General features: G+C 46.1%; 2 protein-coding genes across 2 annotated transcripts in view; both read left to right on the forward strand.

Moving 5' to 3' along the window:
- TAF1B (TATA-box binding protein associated factor, RNA polymerase I subunit B) overlaps window positions 1-7,461 on the forward strand; it is a gene marked incomplete at both ends in the record, with an annotated part of 49,636 nt that extends 42,175 nt beyond the window's left edge. Inside the window, 4 exons of the mRNA XM_084262021.1 lie at window positions 343-433; window positions 887-957; window positions 3,018-3,243; window positions 7,269-7,461. Coding sequence (XP_084118147.1) covers window positions 343-433; window positions 887-957; window positions 3,018-3,243; window positions 7,269-7,461 — 581 coding nt within the window. The remainder of the gene's footprint in view (window positions 1-342; window positions 434-886; window positions 958-3,017; window positions 3,244-7,268) is intronic.
- Window positions 7,462-16,333: 8,872 nt separating this feature from the next.
- Window positions 16,334-24,765, forward strand: part of GRHL1 (grainyhead like transcription factor 1) — a gene marked incomplete at both ends in the record, with an annotated part of 39,360 nt that continues 30,928 nt past the window's right edge. Inside the window, 4 exons of the mRNA XM_084261768.1 lie at window positions 16,334-16,380; window positions 19,391-19,577; window positions 22,503-22,573; window positions 24,064-24,454. Of these exons, the coding sequence (XP_084117894.1) occupies window positions 16,334-16,380; window positions 19,391-19,577; window positions 22,503-22,573; window positions 24,064-24,454 (696 nt within the window). The remainder of the gene's footprint in view (window positions 16,381-19,390; window positions 19,578-22,502; window positions 22,574-24,063; window positions 24,455-24,765) is intronic.

Consider the following 24,765-nt stretch of genomic DNA (forward strand, 5'->3'; position numbering starts at 1 on the left):
TGAAGAAAGCCACTTTGTACTGTGGAGATCTAGATCATGTTGTAGAGAGGAGAGAAACTTTCAGGCCAGGAAAATGTTTGACTTGTGCTAAATCTAGGAAAACTCTTATAGACTAAGGAGCTCCTTCACAGTTTTTATGACGTGCTGTTCTCTCACTGCATTTCTGCATCTCTCCTTTTTACAGAATTGTTAGATGAAGTATGTTTACTTTAAGCACACATAATTCAGGATAGGTTTGGGTGCAGGTGGTAGACACGGGGTCTGACTGTGTGGAGACCACCTTCTGTGTACTACAGGTTTCTTTCACTTCTTCCCAACCTAAAATGTGTATGTTTTATTCAGGTGGTCCCTATTTTGAGTTCAAAAAGTGGTACAAGGTTATAAAATGTTCCTTGGACGTGGAGCAAAAGAAATTGGATGAAGAAAGAGCCAAGTAAGAAGTTGGGTTGGTTTTTTTTTTTGCTTAGGTAGTCAGTTTTACATGAAATCTTGACCCCCACAGAAATTAGAAAGGTTAGGAATTTGCCCCATGTTTCCATCCAGCGAGCTTGGGTGAATAGAGTGATTAAATCCCTATCTTAATTTTCTATTTACACTCATAATGTTTATCCAGCATGTTGATTTAATGCTCACTTTTTGTGACAAGCAACTTGTACAGCTGAACAACTAACTGATGACAGTAAATCTGTGCTGACATGCCTCAGTTTGTCTACTCTGAAGACTTCCTAGATGTGATGGGGGGCAGTGGCTTTAAGTAGCACCACTCATTATGGTGTTTTCATTTCTTTTTTAATTCCTCTAGCAGGATTTGTAATAAATTACCATTCTTTTACTTGCTTGCTCCAGCTTGCTTTTTCCTGATGGTTCTTATGTCTCTTGCTGGTAGGTACCTGTGGAGATGTGATAAGCCACTCTTCTATTCAGCCAGGAAGAAATCTAAAGTTCTTAAGAGAAGACGTGAGTAAACCTTGTCTCTCCCCAGCAACACAGAAACCTGCTCCAACTTTTCCCATCGTAGAAAATCTGCAGCTCTTGACTGTGGTAACACTAGTGTCTTAAAATAATTTCTCCCTGTTCTTCCATCTCTGGGTGCAATTAATGTAGTAGTATTTGCAACCCATGGCTGGACCTCTAACAGAAATTTTCCTCGTGCTTAGCTGAAACTGTCTTTGCCAGTCTTCATAATGACCTACTGAACCTCATCTCAGAATGAGTACTCTGTCCTGCTCTATCAGGTGCCTTTTATGTAACTGTCATCTTCATGAATTGTCACAGGTCTTCCATAGCTTCCCTGTTCCTTTTCCCCTTTACTTCCTCATGTGTTTTGGTATGGATATCCCAGCGTGTCCTTTGGTAGATCTTGCATGTTCCTCTTCTCTCCCACTCCTTCTTGCATAGACAGTGAGGAAGCTTGTCTGAACGTGACTGTACTTGAATAGCTAGCTGTATGTGGCCACAATGCAGGTACATCTACTTCATTTTAGCACCTCTTAAAAGTACTTAGAAGAAATTACTGGGAATTATGTTGCTGTAAAAGTAAGTAAAACACCAGAAAACCCACTTATCTGTGGAAATATGGAAAACCAGATTTTTATTCAATGAAATTAGATACAAAGTTTTTCATTCTACATTTAATAGCATTGAGTAAGCAGCAGCAGAGAGGTGTTGAGTGTGGCAAGTGATGTTTTTCCTTTTGTATACTTTTCTGTTTCTGAACATGACTGGTTCAGGGACTTCTAAACAAGTTGTATAACCCTATATGGTCTGTACAGCTTGTTGGTTTTCTCTTTCAAGAATGTCATCGGGGGGGTTTTGAGTGTTCTTAGTGTTCAAAATTTGGTAGGGGTGATCCTGCCGTGAAGTCATGTTGCGTGGAAAGACATCTTTAGGTTTGTTTAGCCCAAGCTGGCCGTCTGCTCTAGTTCTTGAGTGTATAAGGCAAAGTGAGTAATCATTCATTGTTCATCACTTCTGTAGCACTCTAGATTCCTCTTCTGGCTCTGCTTCTCTTGAAGCTAGAAGGTGACCACTTAGATGGTGGACTTTCACCACTGGCTGTTGCAATCAGGAATATCACATATTGTCATTGTAACTGGGAAAGACTCATCTTAAAGCAAACTTAAAACACTAGAGACAAAGAGTGCTCTAAAACACTTGGATGCCAGACACAGGTTTTGAGAAACCTTCCTCAGTCTTTGTTTTTGATGGTAGATTTTGATCGTGCTGTTGAAGGGTAAACTTCCCAGACCTTGGATTGCTTTAGATGCCTCTCCTGCTTTTTTCCCAGTTTTTGAATGAGAGTATTCAGATACAAGTTATAAAAAGAAGCTGAAGCTCCAACAAGTGTTTTTTAACCTGTTTATCTTAGGGAAACAAGGGTTTGGCGTTCATATGGGGTGTGCTGATTCAGCATCAGACTTTCTTTCCCTTCCAGTAACTTAGGAAAGTTTGCCATTCTTTCACTAGCAGCAGAGAAAGGTGGAGTGGTTTTGTTGGGGGGGTGGTTCCCCACTTGAAACGTGCACTATGAGAAGCCTAACCTTAATTCCATATGTGTCCATGTACAAGAGCAGCCTTCCTAAATTCTGATACACAGGAAACTAGTAAAAAAGTCTTAGCCAGTCAGCGTGATAGCGTACCACCAGGTAAATGCAGCAAAAGGCACCCTGGCATGTGTTTTCTGTCAGAATGAAAACACCAGCAATATTAAACAGATGATACAAGTTTTACTTGGGGAACAATTCTGCAGTAACCTGGTATTAATATTGTTAGGTATGAGAAATGGGGTAATTTAAATTATCTTTCAAAATCTTTCCCTAAAATGTGTGACAGAATTTTTAGATGGAATAGGGGAGAGAACATACAGACCTTTGAGGTTTCTCAGTAGTCCACTCAGAGGTTTAAAGAAAAAAAAAAAATTTTAAAAAAGCACAAATACCTCATTTTCTTTCTGTACTAATTGTCTGGAAACAGTATTTTAATCCTGGCTTTGTGTTTGTTTGTTTCTGTTTGTACAGAAATGGTTGTGAACTTACAGAATCAGTTTGGCAAGCTGTCCGGTTCCCTGCGACCTGCTGAAAAACCAAATCCTTCGAGTTTTCAGTTCAGTTGGTCTGAAGAAAACACAGATGGGAGTTGTTTTCATGGGCATAGCCTGAAGGGAGTTTTGCAAGAAAAACGTGGTTTACTTGCAGCCAAGAACCCTGACTATTGGCTCTGTACACTTAAACTATGCAATGAGCAGTAAGTATTCAGATTTGTTAAATATATTTTGAGAAGTTCCACTGAAAGTAAAGTGCCATATAGATGTATTTGTATAAATGACAACTACAGGGTGTGTACACAGCTATGTACTCACATATAGTTAAAATCATTTGTAGAAAGGGGTGTGTGCAGGATGGTTAGCCTTGGATTGGGAGTAGACAAATTGTAATATGAAGAGTGATCAAAGTGAGTTGTTGAGAAGAGAGGAGATGAGACAAAATCAACAAGTACAGTCACATGGCAAGAGTAGCAGCTAGATACAAATATTCAGTTATCTTCCTTCTTCATAGTATTTTATAAAGATCTTGTGTCACAGCTCTCCAGAGAATGGGAAAACTATTCCATTCTTTTTTCCCCTGGACCCCCAAAAAACCACAGGAAATGAATTCTTTAAATTACTGTCCTTTTTTTGTGGTGCCCTTAATCAAAATAGAATTTAAAATTAGCAGTTGGAGTTCAATTAAGCAATTAATGCCTCCAGAATGTATTTTTTTAAACAGTAACTAGGACTGAGGAGGACTCTATCACCATTTCATATATCAGCAATCAAGAGTTGTGTTTTTTGCAAGCAAAAAAATAAAAGAAGAAATCTCTTCTACTGGAGAAGTGAAAGAGAAATAGGGGGAAATCTTTTGTTCTGTTAAGGAAGCTTAGTGTCTGTCTTCACTAGAGGTCTGTTCCCAAATCCTGACTTCACAAGTGAAAGGAATTTCATTTTTTTTCAGCTAAGGGTATATCAAACCAGCAACACCATTAGCAAAACTATTTCCTTTAAAGGACCTAAGTAGCAAGGAGAACAATAGCCCAGTCTTCGAAGTTACAGAGACACCCATTATCTGCCTGGTTTGTTTCCAACTTCTCACTCTTCCTTTAGTATCTTCTCCTTGTGCATCCAACTCTGCAAAAATGGGTTAGTTTCCCATTTGGTGGGTGCTGGCAGAGAATCGTGGCCAGAGACAGGGCAAGACCCCGGCTGAGGGAGTGTAGGAGTTCAGCAGCATTTACTCCTGAGTTATCAAAATCCCTAAAACAGCATTTCTCACAGACTCCCTTGGTGGTGTAGGTGAGGTGCCTGGATCGTACACCAGATTCCGGTTCACCCATTAGTTGTGTCAAGAAATCCCAATCCAGAAAATGAATGTACCAGTGAGCATCAGGGAAAAGAGGAGCTTTGTGGATGGCTTGGGTTTTCCTGAGCTTCTTGCACGTGCAATCAGAGGGTGCTTTTTGGAAAAGAGCTTAGGGTACATTAATGTGACATGAGACTTCATTAGTGCATTGAGTAACATCTTAAACCTTTATCTGGTATATACTTCTCAGTGCTAAGAGAGCAACAGCCCCAACAAAACCTTAGCAATACGCTGCTGATGTTTAAAACATTAAATATTCCCCTTGAAAAATAACTGGCTCTTACATGCATGCAGCCTTTTCTGTCTTTCAGTGGATTTATTTGCTTATCTTTATTTTCTTTTTCATATTACCTTTCACATATCCACCGTGACAGAAATGGGTTGGAATAATGTAAACACAGTGTTATATTACAAGAGCTCTGGCTGTGTGGATTCATTCTTTTCTATGAATAAGAAGCTCTTTTTTTTTGCCTTTTTTTTTTTTTCTGAAGGGAGGAGGGGTAATAATCCTTTTACCACAAATTTGCGTAAATCTTATGTACACACTGAATGAGTGGGTATTTCGGTGTATGTTTGTGTGAATAATCTTCCATGCAAAGTCTGTTTTTAAGCCTGCATTTTCATATGTAATATATTGAAATGTTGATGGAAAACTGTCATAGCTTCATGAAACAAGATTTGAATTTAAATTCTTACCGGTTAAATTTCCCATTATATCATTTGCAATGCAAGTAGTTAATTATACATCTGACACTTACTTAACTTTGGAAAACATCATCTACTCCCTCAGATAGGAGGTTTTATCCTATACAAGTGTGGGTATGTATAATAGAACTGAAAACAAACTTAGAAATTCACTAAAAATCAGCATGGTCTAACTGGGACATCTGAAATCCTTTAATCCTAGGACTCAGCTATGAGCTGAGATCCATCAAATGGTTGGCAAAATGCTTTTATGAAACATAAAACATATCTTAAAAACTTTCAATTTTAAACTGAATTTAGAAAAATCATGTGCTATAGAAGTCTTTAGGTGATAGAAGACGAGGTATTACAATATGTGAAAAATGTTGAGACAAATTAGTTTAGAAAGTCTAAATTTAAAATCACTTGGAATGTTTTTTAGCTCTTCAGAGATGCTTTCAGGGTCAGTAGCACAAAACGACTGTGCTTAGGTACTCTTGTGAAAAGTGTAACTCCAGCTAATCAAATAGTTCCTTTACAGTGTTGATGTAATTTGCATTTGCTTCAGAATATAGAATATCAGTCCCTTCCTTCCCTTTCCCAAGGAAAAAAGAGATTTCACACCTAAGTTGCTGTAAGAGCTGTAATAGCTGAATCCCAGGGGTAAGGCTGGGACAGAGCAAAATGTCTTAGTGCACATTAGCTCAAAAATGCAGCTCTGATTCAACCAGCATTTCCCAGTGAGGCTCAGATGTCTCACATGGGTTGGGTTGTAGGGTCAGCTGATTTCTGATGACGCTGCTGAAACATCTGACCTAGGTAGTTTTTGTACGAAGTCACTGGCAGCTTTCGGGGAACCTGAGGCCTGGCAGAGGATGGGACCTCTCACACAAGAAACCCAGGTTCAGATTTCCAGCCTGCCAGACTTCAGGAGGCTGTCAACAAAGACTGAGCTCCCCACAGTGTGCCTTGCCTGGCACTCTGGGACGGGTCCGTCTGTTCCTCCCGTTTGAGGTAAAATGTAAATGTTTGTTGGGCCAGAGGGAGCGAGCAAATGACTCTATAGTCTAGTAATTAGCTCACTTGCCCGTAAATTGGGACAGGCAGGTTCCAGTCCTTGTTCTGGTGAATATTTAAGACCGCTACTCTGAATCAGACAGAGGGGAAATTTTAACTCTGCTGCTCCACATCCCAGGGCAATGCCAGTAAGTCAGGAGATGCACAGGGCTTACACGGTGAAGAGCACCTAAATCCCTGTGTGAATGTAAAAGGTCTTTAAAAAATAGAGGCAGCTGGATTTTATACTATCTTAATCTTACCATTTTTAATAGAAACAAATTTGGGGCTAACCCAGAACAGGGTAGTTTTCCAACCTAAACTGCTGAATTCAAGAGTTTACAGAGCTATTTCTGCGGTCTGGCCCCTGCATCATCTTTTGTTTGGTCTGACATTTGTTACCTGCAAGTCCAATCTATTTTCATTATGTACTTCAGCAGTAAAATCACAACATCATTTTTGCCACGAAAGCTACAAAATAATTTAGCAGAAGGCTGCTATGGCCCTAATTACTTCCTGTTGACCTGGCCAGTGTTTGCCCCAGCGTTTCTCATTTGCTCCACTGGCTTGAACTTAGATTTTCTCCCTTGTTTCTAGGCAGGTAATTTATGTTTAGCACATGAAGGCAGTGAAGAAGAAATGGATGGGTTACAACCACACGGCCCAGTGTCAGGAAGAGGAGAGTGTGGACAAAGAGAAAAGAGCCTCTGGAGTCTGCATGGGGTGGTCTTAGAAATTTTAGAAATAGGGAAAGGTAGGCATTTTCACACTTAGTCACATTTGCTAGAAGCTGGCAGAAGGAACGTTGGTTCAATTTAGTCCTGAAAGGCAAAGAACATATTCTTTGCCCGGTTGAGTACGTTCCTGATTTGCAGTATAAGAAGCTATGTGTGCATCTCCTCCTTACCGTGTCTGCACCATCTCTGAACACATCTTGGTCTGGCCCTCTTACTTCAGGGTTTTGTGGGAGTGGATGCCTTCATAGAATCGACATTGTAGACCAGAATTGTGATCTGTGCTGTTGGTAAAACGTAGTTTCCCTCTGATTACAATTAAATACATAAATGCTACTTAGATGCAAACTAAATACGTTTGCAATTTAAGGTGCATTTTTTTCCCCTTTTTTTTTTCCAGATTGTGTGGTCATCTGGCTCATTACAGAGAACTGGACTTTCCCCAGAGCTACCATTTTGTACTACGGCTGTTCTCCTTCCTCCTGAGGATACAGCCCTCTTACATCCACGACGAGGTGTGTGTGATCGAACAAAAACTTTTTCATAAAAAACTTTGTAAAAAGCCAAAACACAACAGACACATAAGGAAGTAAAGGCCTAAAAATAACACCATTACAGATGTGTAAATGTGTTGGTTGGATCCCAAACCATGGTATTACATCTAAACTTACACTGATCCTTTTGCCTCCATGGAAATTTTCTGTTAAATAATAGTGCTGAGAGCTACTTTAGTTGTTGTGTCATTTTATCTATAATTTAAGTCACATGTTTCCAGCTGGGAAAGTTACTAAGGAAACCATTTATCGCAATTTATATCCTCACTTTGCATCAGAGCCAACAGGAAGCTATGAAATTACCATTTTTTTGGTCATAATTGTATATACTTTGATGTACTGGGCAGCCCGTTAGCATCTAATTACGTTGTGAGATTTTGCAATTAAAAATGTTACCTATTTTTTTACCTACTCTTGTATGATGCCAAGTATATTTCTGTATATATTTGTTTTGAAATAGTGTGTTAACAAATAAAAGGAGCCATTGGTTGATGTTCTCACTGCACTGAGTTTTTTAGCCATTGTTCCTAACCAGGTTGTTCTGGAGCAACTCTGGCACCATTTTCTATGTGTCCTTCCATCCTGTGTATCCCCCAGCCTGTCGTTGTGCCTGATCCTCTCCCAGGTCCGTGTCCCACTCCAGGCCTCACAGATTTTGCAGCTACTTTTGCACCTTGCCCTGCCCATCTTCTGTTTTGTGCAACAGTAACTGCCAGGTTCTCCTGTCATTCCTCCATTTCAAGGCCACTGTGTTTGAATTTCTTCTGACTGTTTTATAATCCAGCATCTTCAGCAGCTTGCACCTCAACCATTCTTCTGCCAGTTTCTCATGCTCGATCTTATTTATGCACCGTGTTTTCAAAGTGTCCCAGACAACGTGTAAATGAAGTTGGGTGCTGTCACTACATTAAAGAACTCCATAACATCATATACATACATTGAACAGAGATGTTGAGTAGATACCCAGATGAATAATGCTGCTTTCAAGTGAATGAAACAAAACCGTCAGTACGGAATGCAGAAGTTGCCAAATCTGTTTGGTAAAACCCAAATCAACAGCTGTTTCTAAGCATTATCATAGACAAGAAAAATGGTGTCTGCAGACTTGAGAAAGGGTAATAGCTTCCTTCCTGAGCAGGGGCTTCAGTGAGATGTGATCTGGGAAGGTATTCAGTTCTGCAAATAGACTGAGTATGATGGAAGGGTTTAAAATCTGTTGCAGTTCAATCCGTGAAAAATTGCTACCAGGAGAGGAACTGGGCTGCCCTGCCTGTCTGGAGCAGGGTGATCAAGCAGGATTTCAACCATGGGTAGAGCAGGCAGGACTATCAAAGTTAAGTTGTAGTAGTTGCTCAGAAATACTGACAAACAAGGAGGCTTCACTGGCTGAGTAGAGGCAGAAGGTAATTAAGCATGGTGTCCTGACGTAAGGTGACAAATGATACACAGTTTGGGTGAAAGCCTCTGCTTTTTCACTGCAGAGCAGAGATTTAGAGTGATGGTACTATAAAGTGATTGCAGCATGCAGAGGAGAAGGCGTCGCTTTAGCCATACAGAGCTCAACTGTGCCTGACAGGGAAAGAGGAAAGAGCAGAGTGAGTTGTTACGTGTTCTATATGTCCAAGATTTCCTAAGTGAGTATGGTTTAGTAAGTCTGAATCTATTGCCACGTGGAGCTAGGTACCTCAGACTTGTGAGATGTGTCTTGAACTGGTGTTTACATTAATGGGCTCAGAATCCACGGTTTGAATCACTTGCCTAGTGTTTGTGTGTTAAAATCAGCCATTATCTATTATGTTTCACCTCACCTGAGTGAATAGCTGAAGTTTGTAAATATTTAGTAACACTATTCTCTCCTGTTGTTTTAGATGAGTATTTGTATCAGTTAAAAACCTACAGAAGTATAATGTGTTGTCACTTGGTGCCTCACTCTTTTTTACTCTAGTATCTGTTAAAGTTCTGAATTAACTATCTAAAAGACTTTATATAAAGGATTCGTTTAATTCAGAAGTCTTTATTTGAAAGACTTATAGCACTTAATTATAGGTACACCTTTCTTTTAAAACTACTGTAGTAGTAAAATCTGAGCTTCATAAATTAAAAATACCGTACTCATTGTTACATTGTTACAAACGTAACAAAGCTCCCTTAGATGTTAGAATAAATTAAAGCTGCACTTTAATAAACTGGAATAAAGCTTGCAGTTAATCATCAAGAGCCATGTGCCTTCTGGACACAGAGGTTAAGAGTCGGATTTGAAAGTAGAGGGTGTGCCCCTAAAATACTTAATGTTAGTTCTATCCAGTTTAATCAATCAGCACTTATGTCGGGGTAATGATGTTTCAGAAGCCCACGAGCCACAGGAGTGCCTTATCTTCACTGAAGTGTCCTTGAGGTCTCTTAGGACAACTACTTCGAGTCCAGTTAATGTAACCCTGAGGTGGAGCTGCACTGGTTGAAGAGACAGCTTGGGGCAGATAGCTGAAGGGTAGGGTGTCTGCCACAGCCCAGCACTTCGAACTCCTTTATCTGCTTTTAAGTTACAGCTCCTTTCTCTAACTATTTGCTGAAAGTGTCCAGGGAAAGCTCAGCTTTGTGAGAGCTGCTCCTTTTTGTACCTCTCACTGTGGAAATTTTAAGTAAAGAGGCTCGATTTGTTTCTTACTCTAGAAGTTGAATGAGAGTTCTTAAGTATACAGATAAAGGCAAGTAGGGGTTTTGGTTGGTTGTTGGGGGTTTTTTAGGTTAAGCTTTTAAAATAGTATATATTGAGAATACTTAGAATAGTTAAATAATTATTAACTTAGACAATAGCAAATCAGTTATTCTGAGACCTTCTAAAGTGAATTTAGGCTTTTTCCTAGTTTGTGTGTTACATTACAACATGCTGGTTTTTCTTCTCTGAGAGTGCAGAAATAATCTTGCTTTATGAATTCCCTTAAGTAATGCAACCTGTTGTTTCAGTGGAGTATGACAGATGTCTTGCTTTCTTTTGAAAGGGGTGGCCTTCAGCAGAACTGGTATTTTGCGAGTGTTTCACTACCTCTGTGTGTCTACAGTATCAATACCAACTTAAGTCTCGGTCAAATACATTTTTCCTTTTCCATTTTCCAGGTATGAGGGAGAGGTGTTTGACTTTCTCCTTAACCTCTTAGGCAGAGTGAGGGCTCTGAACCTGATTTAACTGGAGAATGAGATTCAGCAAAGCCCAATGCCTGCAGCGCAGTGCTGCTCTAATTTATTGGTCATAGTGTGTTCTATGGGCTTCACTGCAATTACATCTTTCCTAACCTATTCTTTTATCACAACCCCTGAAAAAACCTTACTTAGAAGGTTTGAGAAAGCTTCATGCAGTGTTGCAAGCAATGCAATGAATAATTTGCTTTCTTGTAACTTCTTGGAAAGCTCAAAAGTTCCTTCTTCAAAATTACTTTTCTCCCTTTATGGTCAAACAAGTATTGAGGTTAAGTTGTCAAGAGGATGCTTTTGCAGAGCCAGGAGCAAAAGATCCAGGACCTGCAGTGACTTTGGGAGAGGTAAAGTCTAAAACTGTTAAGTCCTCAAGCAATGTGTCTGCTCCCTGGTTCATCTGGCCTTTCCCCATGTGAGGCTGAGTAAGTTTTATCCCGTTTCACAGGCTGAAAGAGTCAGGATAATGCTGGTTTGGATCAAAATAGGAGATCTGTTAAAAGAAATGGGTTTCTCAGCATGTATCATCATTATCTGTTTCCTGGTTGAGCATGTTAGTATGTGTGCTGCTCAAAGCAGTGTCTCAGGATGCTTTTGTCCTCACAATGAATGCAGAATGCTTGCTTTCCAGTATCTCCTCTGCAGTTACTGGTCTTGTTTCTCCTCACATGTGAAGCTCCTTTGTTCCAGGGCAGAGGAGATGAGGGAGAGCAGAAAGAGGATGCCAAGATATGGAAACAGGCGTATGTGAGCAAGCTTTCCTCACTGCTGCTTGTGCTTGGATGTTGCGGAAGCGGTGAACAAGAGAGTGAGTAAGGATTGGCAGAACAGGAGATGATGAATGCTTGTCCTCACCTGAGGTCATAGCTGCCCTTGTACAACTGTTAATGGCAGCATTTTGAGAGTCAGAACGCTCCTCCCTGATCCTCCACATCTGCAGTCTGCCTCCGGCAGTACATCAGGTAGGTTTAGAAGAAAATACAAGCACATTCCTCTGATAAGCTCCCATGGTTGCTCTGTGTTGTGGAAGCATTCTGTGTCTGCTCATAGCCTGCCCCGTTCTCCGAGCACCAGCCTTGCTCACAGGCTGCAGACCCTGCCGTTGCCTCGTGAGAATGCTGCAGAGTGTGGTTAGTGTCTGTGCTGTGATCTGACAGCTGGGTTGGGATCCTGGGGTGCTTCTGAACTGCCTCCTGTGGGGGTACCTGCAGCGGTTGGAGAATGAGCGTTGCCTGCCTCTGACAAGGCTGCCCTGTGAGTAGGAGGGGTGAAGACGCCACCCCTTTACAGGCCCAAGGAAGGAGAGAAGGGTGGCATCCAAGTGCCCCGGCTCTCAAGGTCAGGCTGTCAGATGGCAGAGCTAGGGAGCTCCTGGAGAGCTGCTGGCTTCTCACGAGCTAAGCAGGCTTCATGGCTGCAGGCTGCGACTCTGGTCCCTCAGCACGGTGCAGCAGGGCTCCCCGTGACCGCCCCTTGCCGTTTGTTCGGACACTGGGATATGATGGGATCTCACCCTGGACCGCATCAGCACAGCAAGCGATGCCGTGTCGATAGAAGACTGTGACAAGACATCTTTTGTTTACCGAACTGAGACTGGTGGCCGTTGCAGCTCCTCACTGGGCAGCTGAGCGGTTTCCGTGCTGCGGCGCGGGGCGGATTAGGCAGGGAACAGTGCGCAGGAAAGAGCTGCACACGCTGTTCTCTTGCTACACTGCTGTCGGCACGGCGGGACCTGTGGGCACAGAACTCGAGCCCAGAGGAAGCACAATATGCAGCAAAGCCAAGAAGCGTGCAGTGAGGCTGACAGCACGCTACGGGTTTATCCTTGGCACAACTCGAGGGTTTGGGGTGACATTGTTTTTAATATATAGGCTGCAGCAAAACTGATGCCTCTCCGTGGTAGTCATGTCCGAGTGTGCTCAGGCCGATGCAGCGGCACCTCCTGCCCCTGAATGGTCTCTATGCTCTCGACAGCGTTACGTTAGGGCTAAATACAGAATCAGAAGGGGAATCTTTTAAGGAATGCCAGCAAGATTGCATATATAGGGATGTGACTGAAGTGAAAAGCAAACTGCTGCTCCTCCCCGTTTCGCATTTCACACGTGATGCTTTCAGTTATTTCTTTCCCTTTCCTTTTTTCTTCACGAGGTTTTTCCATTTTCCCTTTTCCACCTTCCTTTTCCCCACCACTTGTCTGTTTCTCCCTGCAGTGCCTGCTTTCACCTCTCTTCCCAGTGAGTTTGTGAGCCTCTTCCCGAGCTTTTCCCTCATTTTCAGCTCTTTGATGCCTTCAGACTAGTTCTGGGGGGGATCAGTGATCAGTTTTGGGCTTACTTTCTCAGTGCTATCGTTAGTGACCACAGCCCTGCTGCAGAAGAGAAAAAGCCTGCCTGGTGTGCTGCGTAATGGAGAGAGGTATGGAAGATTTGCTGTGTTTTCCAGCCAGCTCTGCAGCCTGGCTCTCGCATTTTAGGGGTTCAGGTTAAGAAGAAGGTATCTTGTTTTGACTCCCTGACATGTTTTATGAAATCGAGTACTGTTACAAACTTGATGCAACTTGTTTGTTTATTACACAGGTGTGAATGGCCAGTGCGTGTAGACGGTAATTAACAGGTATGAAATTTTAAAGCCTTATTTGTTAGGTAAGTCATAACAGTAACTAGACCTTGTCCAGGATAAATCCCAGTTTCTCTAGGTAGCAGTGCCAAAAGGCAGACTAGGAAGGGGTGCGAGCACCTTGAGACAGCCCTCAGCCAGCTAGTTGCAAACGGAGTCTGAGTTCAGCGGGATTCCTTATGTTTCAAGTGGGACTGATTTAAAAGGAAACTAACCTGTGAGGAAGGGAAGGAGAACACTGAAGGCAGGACTGAGGCAGGGAGAAAGGTGAAGGGAAGGGCCTGAGAGGCAGAGCAGTGAGATCGAGGTGAAAGGGCTGAGCGAGGGAAGAAGTTGAACAACAGTCAGCGCAGGGCAAGGGAAGTCCTGCCAGAGCGCTGCTGCATCAGGCTGGCACGGCGTTACGCCTGAGCCAAAGCTCTGCTAAATCCCTTTGTGCTCCTTGCCTGATTTTTACTCTGTGATGATGCAACCCAGTCAGTGACATCACAGAAGTACACCTACAAGCGGTGTTACAGTCTAGATTGTGACCGGCAGATTAGCCAGTGGTGTCACAACTCAGTGTTTATATCATTGTCTCCTGAATGTGGAAGTGATTGCTATGTCGCTAACCAAGTTTTCATCGGCAGATCAGGCTGTTAGGAAAAGCCATCCCTTTTGCAGAGGCAACAGCTTTGATTTCTTTGGAATAAAGTCATGGAACATCCCAGCTAAGTAGCATATGTGGCACGTTTCTGAGCTTTTAGCACTTTGGGGGCAGTGACTGGGCTTCTTCACGTACATACTGCATCGGGGTACTATTAGATATTATTGGTAACAAGGACTGTGCACGTGTGCCAAAATGTGGGGATGGAGCCTGTGCATCCCAGAATGGCATGGGCAGAAGTGGGAAGCGTGAATAACACCTGAGAGAGTTAGCAGTCCTTTCCAATTTTGAGCTGATTTTGTAATCTGGATCAGAAACAAGTGTGTTACACTTGCTTGGAATAACGTGATTTTCTGACATCTTGGCTGACAGTATTTTTTTTTTGTGTGCTGGAGCAGATAAATTTTCTTCTACATAATCTCCAACTAGATTTTAAAATGGGTTAAATGTGGGTTTATTGCATGCCATAAAGAACAATTTACATCAGTTCATTTCACTTTCTAGGGCAGGATCCTACTCCAGTGACGATATTTACCTTTTGCCGTCCTACTGGCAATGTTTGTGGATCCAAACAAAGCATTTTGTTTCTAGAACACCAGTTGTAATCCAGTCAGAGGATATTAAGCAACTTCCAGGATTAGACCCTTAGTGAAAGTTTCTTCCCTTTAGTTTCATGTTTCCCTCGGCTGGCTGCTTGAATTGTCCTTCTATCCTTTTGCATTGGAGTATATCCTGTACAAACAGGGAAGAGATTTTGACCTAGAAGGAGAGACCTCTTATTAGCGTGCATACTTTCAGACTGCAGGAGATATCTGAAGCATCTTGACACATGACAGATAGCATTGTTGCCGTATGGGTTCGATTCAACTTGTTACTTAAACAAGCCACCTCCCACCCCTATTTCTCAAGGAGAAACTTAAGATCTTTCTGATCTGAGTCCATGCGTGCCACTTTGATCCGATGGATCAGCGATGCCGCTGCTGTTGAAGCAGAGGAATGAGGTGCATTCCCAGCGCAAACCCCCCTGTCCCTCCGAACCCGCGCCCACCCGAGGCTGGGATCCGCTGTACTTGGGCAGCCGGCGCAGGGCTCTTCGCGGTTTAATGTGCCTTGCGCCCTTTCCAGACTTCCCGAAAAAGGGGGCTGGTGCAGGGAAAAGGGATGAGGTTATACGGGAAAAGGGAAACCCGTTTTTAACGCAGAAAGGCTCCCAGGGCGCTTCCCGCGTACCCTGGCGTGAGTCCCGGCCCGCGGCTGGGCCCCGGGAGGCGGGACCCCTCTCATGGCGGCCGGAGGAGAGGGCTGGGGGCTCCGGTGCGGCTGCGGCTCTCGGCCCCCGCGAACGCCGGGCGTGCGGGGGAAGGTGCGGTCGGGGGGAAAGGGTTTTTCCTCGGAGCGCCGGCCTTTGACAGCGGGGGCGCCGGGGGGGCGACGCCAGGGACGCCCCCGCCGCGGAGAAGCGCTTTCCCGGCCAAGTTTTACTCGTCTTTTACTTGTGCCGCCCCCCGAGTTGTACTGAGGGGGCTGCGGCGCGGATCGCCCGCGGCTCGGATCGCCCGTAGCCTGAGACCCGCCACTCGCCTCAGCGCTGCCTCAGCAGCGGCGGCGCCCCGGCCCCCGCGGAGCCCCGCACGGCCGCCGGCACCGCCTCTCCCCGCCCAGCCGCCCAATGGGGGCGCGGCGGCTCCGCCCCGTGGTCGGCGGCAGCCAATGGGAGGCGCCGCGCGGCGCCCGTCCACCTGCGGCTGCGGGAGCCACCTGAGCAGGCGAGAAAAGCCGACAAAACTCGTCGGTGCGGCGGGCTGCGCGCTGCACTCTCCGCTCGCCCCCGCCTCGCCCTCCGACCAGCCGGGCCAGTTCTGCCGCCCGCTGCCTCCGCCAGACATGACACAAGACTACGACAAGTGAGTGAGCCGGGCGGGGAAGGGGAGAGAACCGGCTCCGGTCCGACCGGTGCTGCCGCCCCTTCGGGGGGCTGTGACGAGAGGGGCCCGGGGCCCGCCGCCCGCTCTGCTGCGGGGCCGGGCCGGGGGGGAGCCGCTCTACCCGGGGGCCCGCCCCTCTCCATCTTCTTAGAGGAGTAACCGGAGGCTGCGGCGGGGCGGTGCGAAATGGCGGGGGAAGGGGGATGAGCCCCGAGGGGAGGAGAGGGGGGGGGGCCCGGCGCAGCGGGGCGACCCCGGCGGCCACCCCGCCCCGCGATGCGAGCGGCGAGGCAGGGGCGGCTTTGAAACCCGACACCCGCAGCGAGGCGTGGGTCAGCGCCGCCGCCCCCCACCACGCCGCGCCTTAAATGCGGGAGGCGGCGGCGAGCGGGCCGCGCCGTCGGGAGGAGCGGGCGCCGCCGCAGCGTCAGGCTGCCCCTCTCCCGGGGGCTGAGGGAGGCGGGCCGAGCCGCAGCGACCGGGCTGTGCCCCCGCCGGAGCCCCGCGCCGCTGCCCGGCGGCCGCAGCGGCCCCCATGGATTTCTACGAGGCGCACCCCTCCGGCAAGGTGGATTTCGGCAGGTAAGGGGGTCGGCCGGCGCACGGCCCCCCTCCTCCGGCGGGCTTTCCTATCGGTGGCTCAGGGGGAGAGCTGAGCGTGCGGTGTGTCCTCTGGAGCTCGGCGGCGGAGAGCGCCGGGGGGAGGGACGCCTCCTTCCCGCGGGCGCCCGGCGTCCCGGGCTTGGGCGCCGCGCCTGTCGCCGCGTCCGGCTGGAGACGGTGGCCGCGGGCGCCCCGAGGAGAACGGGGTCACTCCGGGGCGGTACGAGGAGCCGCTTGTGGAGTTACTGCGCTTCGAGTGACTCAAGCGCGCTCGTCTCCTGCCGAAACCAGAGCGCTGCTGCCGAGGGCTGCGGCGCTTTTTCAGTGTCCCGCGTCCTAGGCGGAGCGCTCCGATGCAGCAGGTCGCTGGCTTCATCCTGCGATCAGGATTTTTCTCCTTTTTTACCTTCAGTAACTGCTATCGCCTCGACTACTAAGCGTCTAGTTAAGCGCGATTCGCTTTTCGGGCACCCAGGAGCCGGCGGAGGGAGGGAGGGGGGGGGGGGGAAGCCGCCTCCGCTGCCTCGGTGTGCCGGGCGCGGGCACACGGGGGCTGAGGATCTCCAAGCACCCGGCGTTAAACTGCGCTTTGAGAGGGGAGCGGGGCCGGTTACGGGTGGGAACAGTTTCCCCGATCTCAACCCGCAATGCTGCGGGCTATGGGATCAAGCAAAGCGAAGGGAGAACATCCGCCTTGTGCGATGGTCGCCCTCTGCTCCAGGCACAGAGAAAACGAACTTTAGGAGTTATTAAACGCTTATTTCCAGCCTTTATGGGACACGTCTGCTTCTTTGTGAGCAGATCTAGTGATCTTTGAGCGTTAAACTTGAGAAAAATAAATGTTTGCCTTCGCTTTTGAACGCGTTGATGTTGTTCTGGAAGAAGCTGTGGCTCTGTTAAAGGGATTGGGTTACTGCCGAGCCCGGGGCTTCTCTTGGTAATTCTGCAGATAGCTATTTCTACGCTGCTTTTAGGGGTGTAGGTTACCTGTAGGCAGCGTGCGTTATATTTAAGTGTTGCAATGACAAATCGCACAGAAATAGGTCAGACTTGCGTTTGCCACGTTTCTGGTGAGCGGCTGCTTTAGTTCTCTGTATTTTGTGTTCTCCTGGCTCCTTCTTCCCCTGTGGGCACTGTGTGGCTGGTGGGAATCGGCTTACTGGTCTCCAGACTCCCAGCAAGGCTGACCCGAGCTAGACTCAGTGATCTTCATGGGTCCTTTACAAATCAGTGTATTCTGAGACTTGGCCCTTCGGCTTGGCAGGCATGGATCAAGGGAGCTGCACCCAGGTTACTTCAGCTGCCTTTTGCTTTACAAGTAACTTTATCTTGAGAATGTAACTGTTCGCCATGGATATTCGAGGCTTCTTCTATCACGTTGCAGGAAACTAGGAGCTTGTACCGTGTCCCTAAAGGGAATTTTGCTTTCTCTTCTGCTGTGCAGTCTTTGATAGACGATAGAAGTCTTTGATGCAGAGGCATCTGCACCAGCGTGCGCACAAATACGCGCAAAGACCCTGTAGAAAGGGCTGGGTGCGAGAGCGCTCTCCTTTTGTTTGCTTTTTTCCAGCTATGTAATACAGATTTATAGCTGCAGAGTGCTTTTACAAGTCCTGGAAACTCCCACTGGCTTCAGGTGTCTTGGGCTCAGCCAGGCTGTCCCACCGAGAGGCTCCTTGTGTAACTGATAAAGGATCGAACGCGTCATTTGCGAAGAGCTTTGCAACCTTTTCGGTAGAAGGTGGTGATAAATGTAGGATACTGTTAAGCTGATTGCAGCGGCTGGAGTGTTTCACAACTTTGCATTTCACAACTTTTTGTATTTGTAGGATATTTCAGCCTCTGAATGCATCTGGACAAATAGATTAAAAAGAACGATCATCTGTTGGTGAGGGGGTGCGATGATGGGGGACTGTTGTGTTTTGGGGTTTTAAATAATTATTTATCTTAAAATATTACAAATTTGTTTTAAAATGCTGACTTTGAGATTACTTGAGAAAATAAAAAAGCCTCCCTGCTCTCCCTGCCAGCCTGTGGGAGACTAATGTTTGGCTTTTGCTGTAAAGAAAACTGTGTGAGCTGTTTTAAAAGTCAGATTTAAACAACATTAGGTTGAGCTGACTGGAAAGATGAAGCATGTAGTTTACCAACAGAACCAAGGTCTATGGGGCTGCCTTAGTTGGTAGGACAGCATTTTCTGCAGATGTCCCACTTTCTCTTGTGGGCAGAAGGTCCAATTTGTCTTGTTTCCAGCAGTCTCAAAATGTACAGAGAAAATACTATTGTGTTTTTTATATGCTGGCATAAAGGGAAAACTTCCAGTTGTCTGTCTGTCCCCCCAGTCATCAGTTGAGGCTGTTTCAAATCAGTGCCATGGATTATTTCAGCAGTAACCGGGCAGTATGTTTTTCTGACAAGGGGAACCAACATACTTACTGCCGAATTGCTTTGAGGTCCCTTTGACCAAATTTCCTGTGTAGTCTGCAACTAATCGGCAGCTTCTAGGTGGTGGTTTTAGATATGCTCTTGAGTGGGAAGACACCATCTGAAAGGTCTGGAGGAAAGAGGTGTTTTGTTAATCCACATTTTCTAGTCCTATGTGTGAACTGGAGCAAGTTGTGGCTCGGCACTATTAGGTAGGATGGGCTAGAGGTTTTGTACATGGTAGACCAGTAAGAGTGTGTAACACCTTTTTTTTCTCTGGGTTGGATTTAGAGCGTGAGCAGGCCTGTGGTGCTCTTGGACATCTTTGTGATTTTACATAGGCTGGTGTAATCCAGCGGAGTTCAGTCAAATTAATCCTGATGTATGTTGAGCGTGAGCGAGATCAGAATTAGGTTTCTGGGCTTTTTGTGTTGACTAATCCTTGCAGTGCACTGAATCAGAATATGAATCCTGTGAAACTGGGGCAGCTAATTTTGAAGAACTTTAGGAATGTTTTTCATGTGTTCTAACAGGTGGTTTTTCTTTTTTTTTTTTATGATTCAAGTAAAAGACCCGTGTTGGTTCTTCAGAATGACTCTCTCTACTCCCAGAGACGTCCGTACACCAGCGAAGATGAGGCCTGGAAGACCTTTCTTGAAAATCCCCTTACAGCAGCTACCAAAGCTATGATGAGCATCAATGGTGATGAAGACAGTGCAGCAGCCCTGGGACTGCTCTATGATTACTACAAGGTAGATTGCTGTGGGTACACTCTGGCAGCTGGCTGAGCTCTTGTTCCACCTGCAGGAAAGGTGTCATTTGCTGGAGGATTTTACAGACACTATGAATAGGTCACAAGGACTTTAAACTATGTGGGACTTAAATGGAGAAAAATCCATGTCCCTTTTTAGTGAGAATTTGTTTATTTTTAGGTCAGTAAAATAAGATCCCCTGGGTTTTCATGTAGTGGCAAAGCACAGCTGACACTCTTGGCTCCAGGTTCTGCAGCAGGGGATGTATTCTAGAAATAGTAATGGAGAATGAGGCTGTCCCTGCCTGAGTGTAAATACACATGGAGGAAAAAAATCCCCTTTTGCTCACATAATCCTTATTCTAGTGGGACCATTGGCTTTTGCTGGGGCTTCTATGTGCTACCTTAAGCTCAGCTGATACTAATATATAACTGCAGAATTTTTTGGTGGTGTGCAGGGCAGAGGTAACTGCCTGAGAGTTGCTGCTGTAATCTGTTATTCCTTTGTCAACTGTGGATTTCTTTCCCTGGAGTTCACAGTCTTCTTGGAGATACACACCTTCCTAGATGCTCCCAGGTGACTTGAATCCAGTCAAACAGATAACCTTCATGTTTGTGTGGGATGCACTTTGCTGAGCTTTTTTTCCTAAATACCAGGGTAGTTCTCTCTGACCTGTGTCAGTGGAGGCCAGTTGGCATTTCCAGGCAGGGAGGTGTCCTGCTCACGCTGGACACCTCTGTTATGTGACCTGGCTCACTGGGTGGAGATGCCTGTTTTCTCTTTGCTGATGGTGCAGGGAGGCCAGGAGGCTGACTTGGCTGGCGTGCTGAACACTTTGGCTAGTGTCTTTTAACAGTAGCGAGTGCAATTAGCAGCCCTGGTATGTGTTTCAAGCACGGGGAGAGGCTTTGTGCAGATGAAATTCTTGCTTGTCCTTTTAAGAGTTGAACACGTCTTACGTATCAAAACACTCTTGTGGTGCTTAATATGATTAGCACTCTGTGCTCACCCGACAAAATGCCACAGGCTCCCTGATGTTGATGTTATTCAGCTAGTTTTGTGAGGCAAGAACTGGCTTTCTGCTCTGTGCCTGCACTTGCTGTGCTTCTGGAAAAAAACCCAGCACTTTCCCCAGAACAATTTTAATCCACAAAATCAATTTTGATTTCTAAACCCGTAGTTTACAAAGCAAATGCTGATGTTGATCTTTCATGCTTGGCAAAGCAGAAGGGATTTGCTGTATGTTAATGTCTAATTCAGGGTTTCCTCGTTATGTCTGGGTATCAGCAGGTGTACAGAAAAATCATTGGAAGAACAGGTATGCCACACACTTGTGTGAAGCAAAACGGTTAGAGATTGAGAGATCTATTCAGGGCTGTTAACAAGTGATGTTAGAGGGATGTCATTAGGCATTCCAGATACACCCTCCTTTTCAATATGAATGGCAGCCAATAAGATCAGCTTTGTATTAAAAAAGAAAACCCCTAAAACCAACAAAACTGAACCATTTTTTTCTTCCATTTGACTAATGGGCTACCCTCACAGCTCAGCTGTGCCTAGTAAGGCCTTATGGAAACAAATAAAAATCCAGAGTTCAGGAGTACTAAAGGCCAAATGCAGCTTGGAAGATCCTTTTTTTTTTTTCAGTGTCTAGTTAGTGGTGGCCTCCCAGCAGTCTCTGGCTAGAAGTTCTCCAGACTTTGCTGGTTACTGTGGGAAATCCAACCGTTCTAGCATAGAATGCTAGTAGGAGATTCCAGGTTATGTGGAGGGGCCAAGGCTTTGTTTGTAGTCAGGGCCTGTTTTGGGAAGCATGCTGTTCACACAGCTGTGCTGTCAGTCTTTGAGTTAGCCGGGTGACGGTGGTTCCTTACGTTGCACCCAAGCTGGCAGACGCGGGCAGTGTTTGAGCAGGCTCCAGCAAAGGAAGGTGGTGGGAGTTTATTCCCCCATACACCACAGTGTGTTTTTCTTTGCTCATTCAGGAGATGTGGTGAGGGTGGCAGAAGTCCTGGGCACTGTGTGTGTGTTTGCAGAGGAGCTTGCATGAACTTGCACAGTCAAGGGGACCTGAGCACAACAGGCTTGTGCCAGTGGTGGTGAGACCTGTTCAGGTCACTGGGGTGCTGGCTGTGTGTGCTGGGTGACAGAGCTGCCATAGATGAGAGAATTCACCTTCACCTGCATGCTTTGGCCTTGCAGCGCAGCCAGGAAGATGGTGTGTGTGTGTGGCTGTAGGGGAGATGGCTTGTGTCATCAGGGTTACAGTGTTTTCAGGGCGAATCCTGTCCATGCTGTAAAATACCCAAGAGTATTGAGGTGTATTAAATCCAGAGCACTGGTGGTGACCTTTCCTTTCTAAAAGATTTAATACTGTTTGAGCCACTGTCTGTATGTGGCCATATAGAAAGTGAGCTGTAGCATCCCAGTATGCTCACTGACCCTGGTCCTCCCTGAAGTCCCTTGTCTCTAAGGAGAAAGGAAAGCCTCAAGTAATCTTGAGCAGATGCTTGTGGAGAAGAGGCTGCAGAGCAGTGTCCTGTCACAAGCCTTGAGCTCTTCCAGCGTGCTGAACCCTGACAGCTGCACCACCAACACAAACCTTGAGGACCCTCCTCCTGGTTCTCTTCACCCTGGTGCTGGTGCTCTGGACAAGGATAGACAGGTTTTGGCACAGGTTTGCCTTGTGCTGGCAGGAGCCCAGGGCTGCCACAGCTGGCTGGGTCAGCGACATGGAGATCTGTGGGGCATCACCTGGGGCAGGGCTGTTGCCTCACAGCTCTGTGAACATAGGTCAAGCTGCCATGCTAATAAGGATTGGTATTAGGGAGCTTTCTTAATTTGTCCAAATGGCTGTTCTATGAGCTAATTTTTTTTGTTGTATGGGAAAAAGAGTGCAGGTATAGTATGCCTTGTATTTCTTAGGTTCCAAGAGAGAGGAGATCTTCAACAGCTAAACCAGAGGTAGAGCATCCTGACCAAGACCACAGCAAAAGGTATTGATTTTTACTATTGCATGTCTACTTCTCTCTCTTCCTAGAGTACCAAAGCTGATGAAGGAAAGTAACTTGCTGCACTTCCATGTTGTGCTGGAAGAGAGAAGCTCTTTGCTTTTATTCTGTACCCTGAATTCCTGGATGGAATTTAGTATGGGAACAGGAATGTGGAGAGCTAAGGCCCAAACTGCTTCTCCTCACCATCTACCTGCTTTTTATATAATCAGCATAGCAGAAGCTGTTCTTCTAAACAGCAGACACAGCCTGGCAGCACAGGCACCTCTTCTAAAGGCTGTGAAGGTGACCGGTGACCCTTTTATTTTTGCATGTGGTTGCCTTTGTTGCTCACTGCTGATTTTGTTCTCAAACACCAGCAGCATTGCTTCTTCATGCATGTGCTGATAGGGAAGGGCTTCAAAGTGCTTGTGATTTAGTTTTGGTTTTGTATTGTTTGTGGACTTCTTTTGTATTCTCTGAAGGTCCTTTCTTCCTCTTCCTGCCCTCCCTCTCTTGTGCCTCCCAAGCAGAAGATGATACTGATTAAGTAAATATTACAAATGTGAGGTTCATTCAAGCCAGGCTTCCACTCCTACCATCCTCTTGCTCTGGACAGACTAGAATGCTTTAAGGATCTGAGGTGAGGTTTTGTGGTCTGGATGAACCAATCAAAGCACTTCTTGTTAAGAGCAGTCTGGTTCCCAGCTATGTGTTCCCACTGCTCCCCTCATACCAGCTCTGGTCTACTGACCCATAACCTAGCAGGAAAAAAAAAAAGCAGCTAGTTTTCTGCCAGTGGAACAAGCTGAACTGGCTCACTAAGGGGATGGGGAAGCATCAAAATTGGTGCTAAGGAGAGAGCAGGACCACGTTGTGGGGGGAGAGAGAGAGCAAGCTGACTTAGTGGCTACGAAGTCAGGCTACTACAAGGTCAGCTCAGCCACAGAACTCGGTGGTGTCCTGGCAGAAATGAGTGTGGTAGAGAGGGAAGTTATGCAAACCACTCCCAGGAGTCTTTGGAATGGATTTTCTCAGCTGTCTGTGCATGAAAAAGGAGTGTAATTTACCTGTTAGTGCTTCCCAGGTGGTCTGCAGTCCTAGGCCAGAGGAGCAGCAACCTTGATCTCTCAGTCCTCCTCCATCCACCAAAGAGTAGTTTCATAGACCCTGTGTGTGCTGACAGATGGTGGGAAGAGTCTTGAAGGGCTTGGGTTTGGACTGCTGTCTTCCAGGCAGTGAGGATCTGAGCTGTGAACCCTCACCCTTTGCTCCAGGGTAATTCATCGCCAAGGTGGGGTTGCTAGCAGTGGGTGAGGTTTCTTTTCTGAATGAGTTTCTCAGCGTTCCAGTTAGGATAGAGCTGCTCTGCACAAGGAGGAGAGTAGGTATCATCTGTCCTTGTCCAAAAGGCTGAGAAATATTTGTAGTGCTTGTTTAATGAGAAAATAAGCTGCATAATTTATGCATGACTTCTTTTTCTTTGCCCTTTAAAGGAACAGCATCCCAAATGTGACAGAACAGTCACTCATTTCTGCTGGAGAAAACAGAGTCCAGGTTCTGAAAAATGTGCCTTTCAATATTGTCCTTCCACACACACCCCAGATGGGGATGGACAAGAGAGGCCACCTTACCACCCCTGACACCACGGTCACCGTTTCGATTGCCACGATGCCCACCCATTCCATCAAAACAGAGACGCAGCCCCACGGCTTCTCGGTGGGCATCCCACCGAGCGTCTACCACCCCGAGCCCCCCGAGCGGGTTGTGGTCTTCGACAGGAACCTCAATCCTGACCAGTTCAGTTCCAACACCCAGCCCCAGAGCTCCCAGAGGCGAACGCCGGACTCCACCTTCTCGGAGACGTTCAAGGAGGGCGTGCAAGAGGTACCCAGAGAGGCAGCCTGTGTTTGTGTGTGTGTGTCTTTATGGATGGAGACATCCAGTTCGGTCTTTAACTGCTCTTGTCATGTGTGCCTGAAATCTACCCAGTGAATTAGGAATAAAACACTCTCAGAAAGGTGCACAAGTGTAACTTAGTAAATGAAATCTACGTAACATGAAATTGTCATCAGAAGCAAATAGCTAACCTTGCCAGTGACAGAGCTTTGGCTTGTAGGGAGTGGAAGTGGTTTGGTTATCTTGATCTGCAGCACCAGGCTAGGATTTGCAAGAGTTCAGCACTCAGCAGTGCCTTT

Source organism: Gallinula chloropus (genome assembly GCF_964237585.1).
Source record: "Gallinula chloropus genome assembly, chromosome: 3".
In the NCBI taxonomy this organism is placed as follows: Eukaryota; Metazoa; Chordata; class Aves; order Gruiformes; family Rallidae; genus Gallinula; species Gallinula chloropus.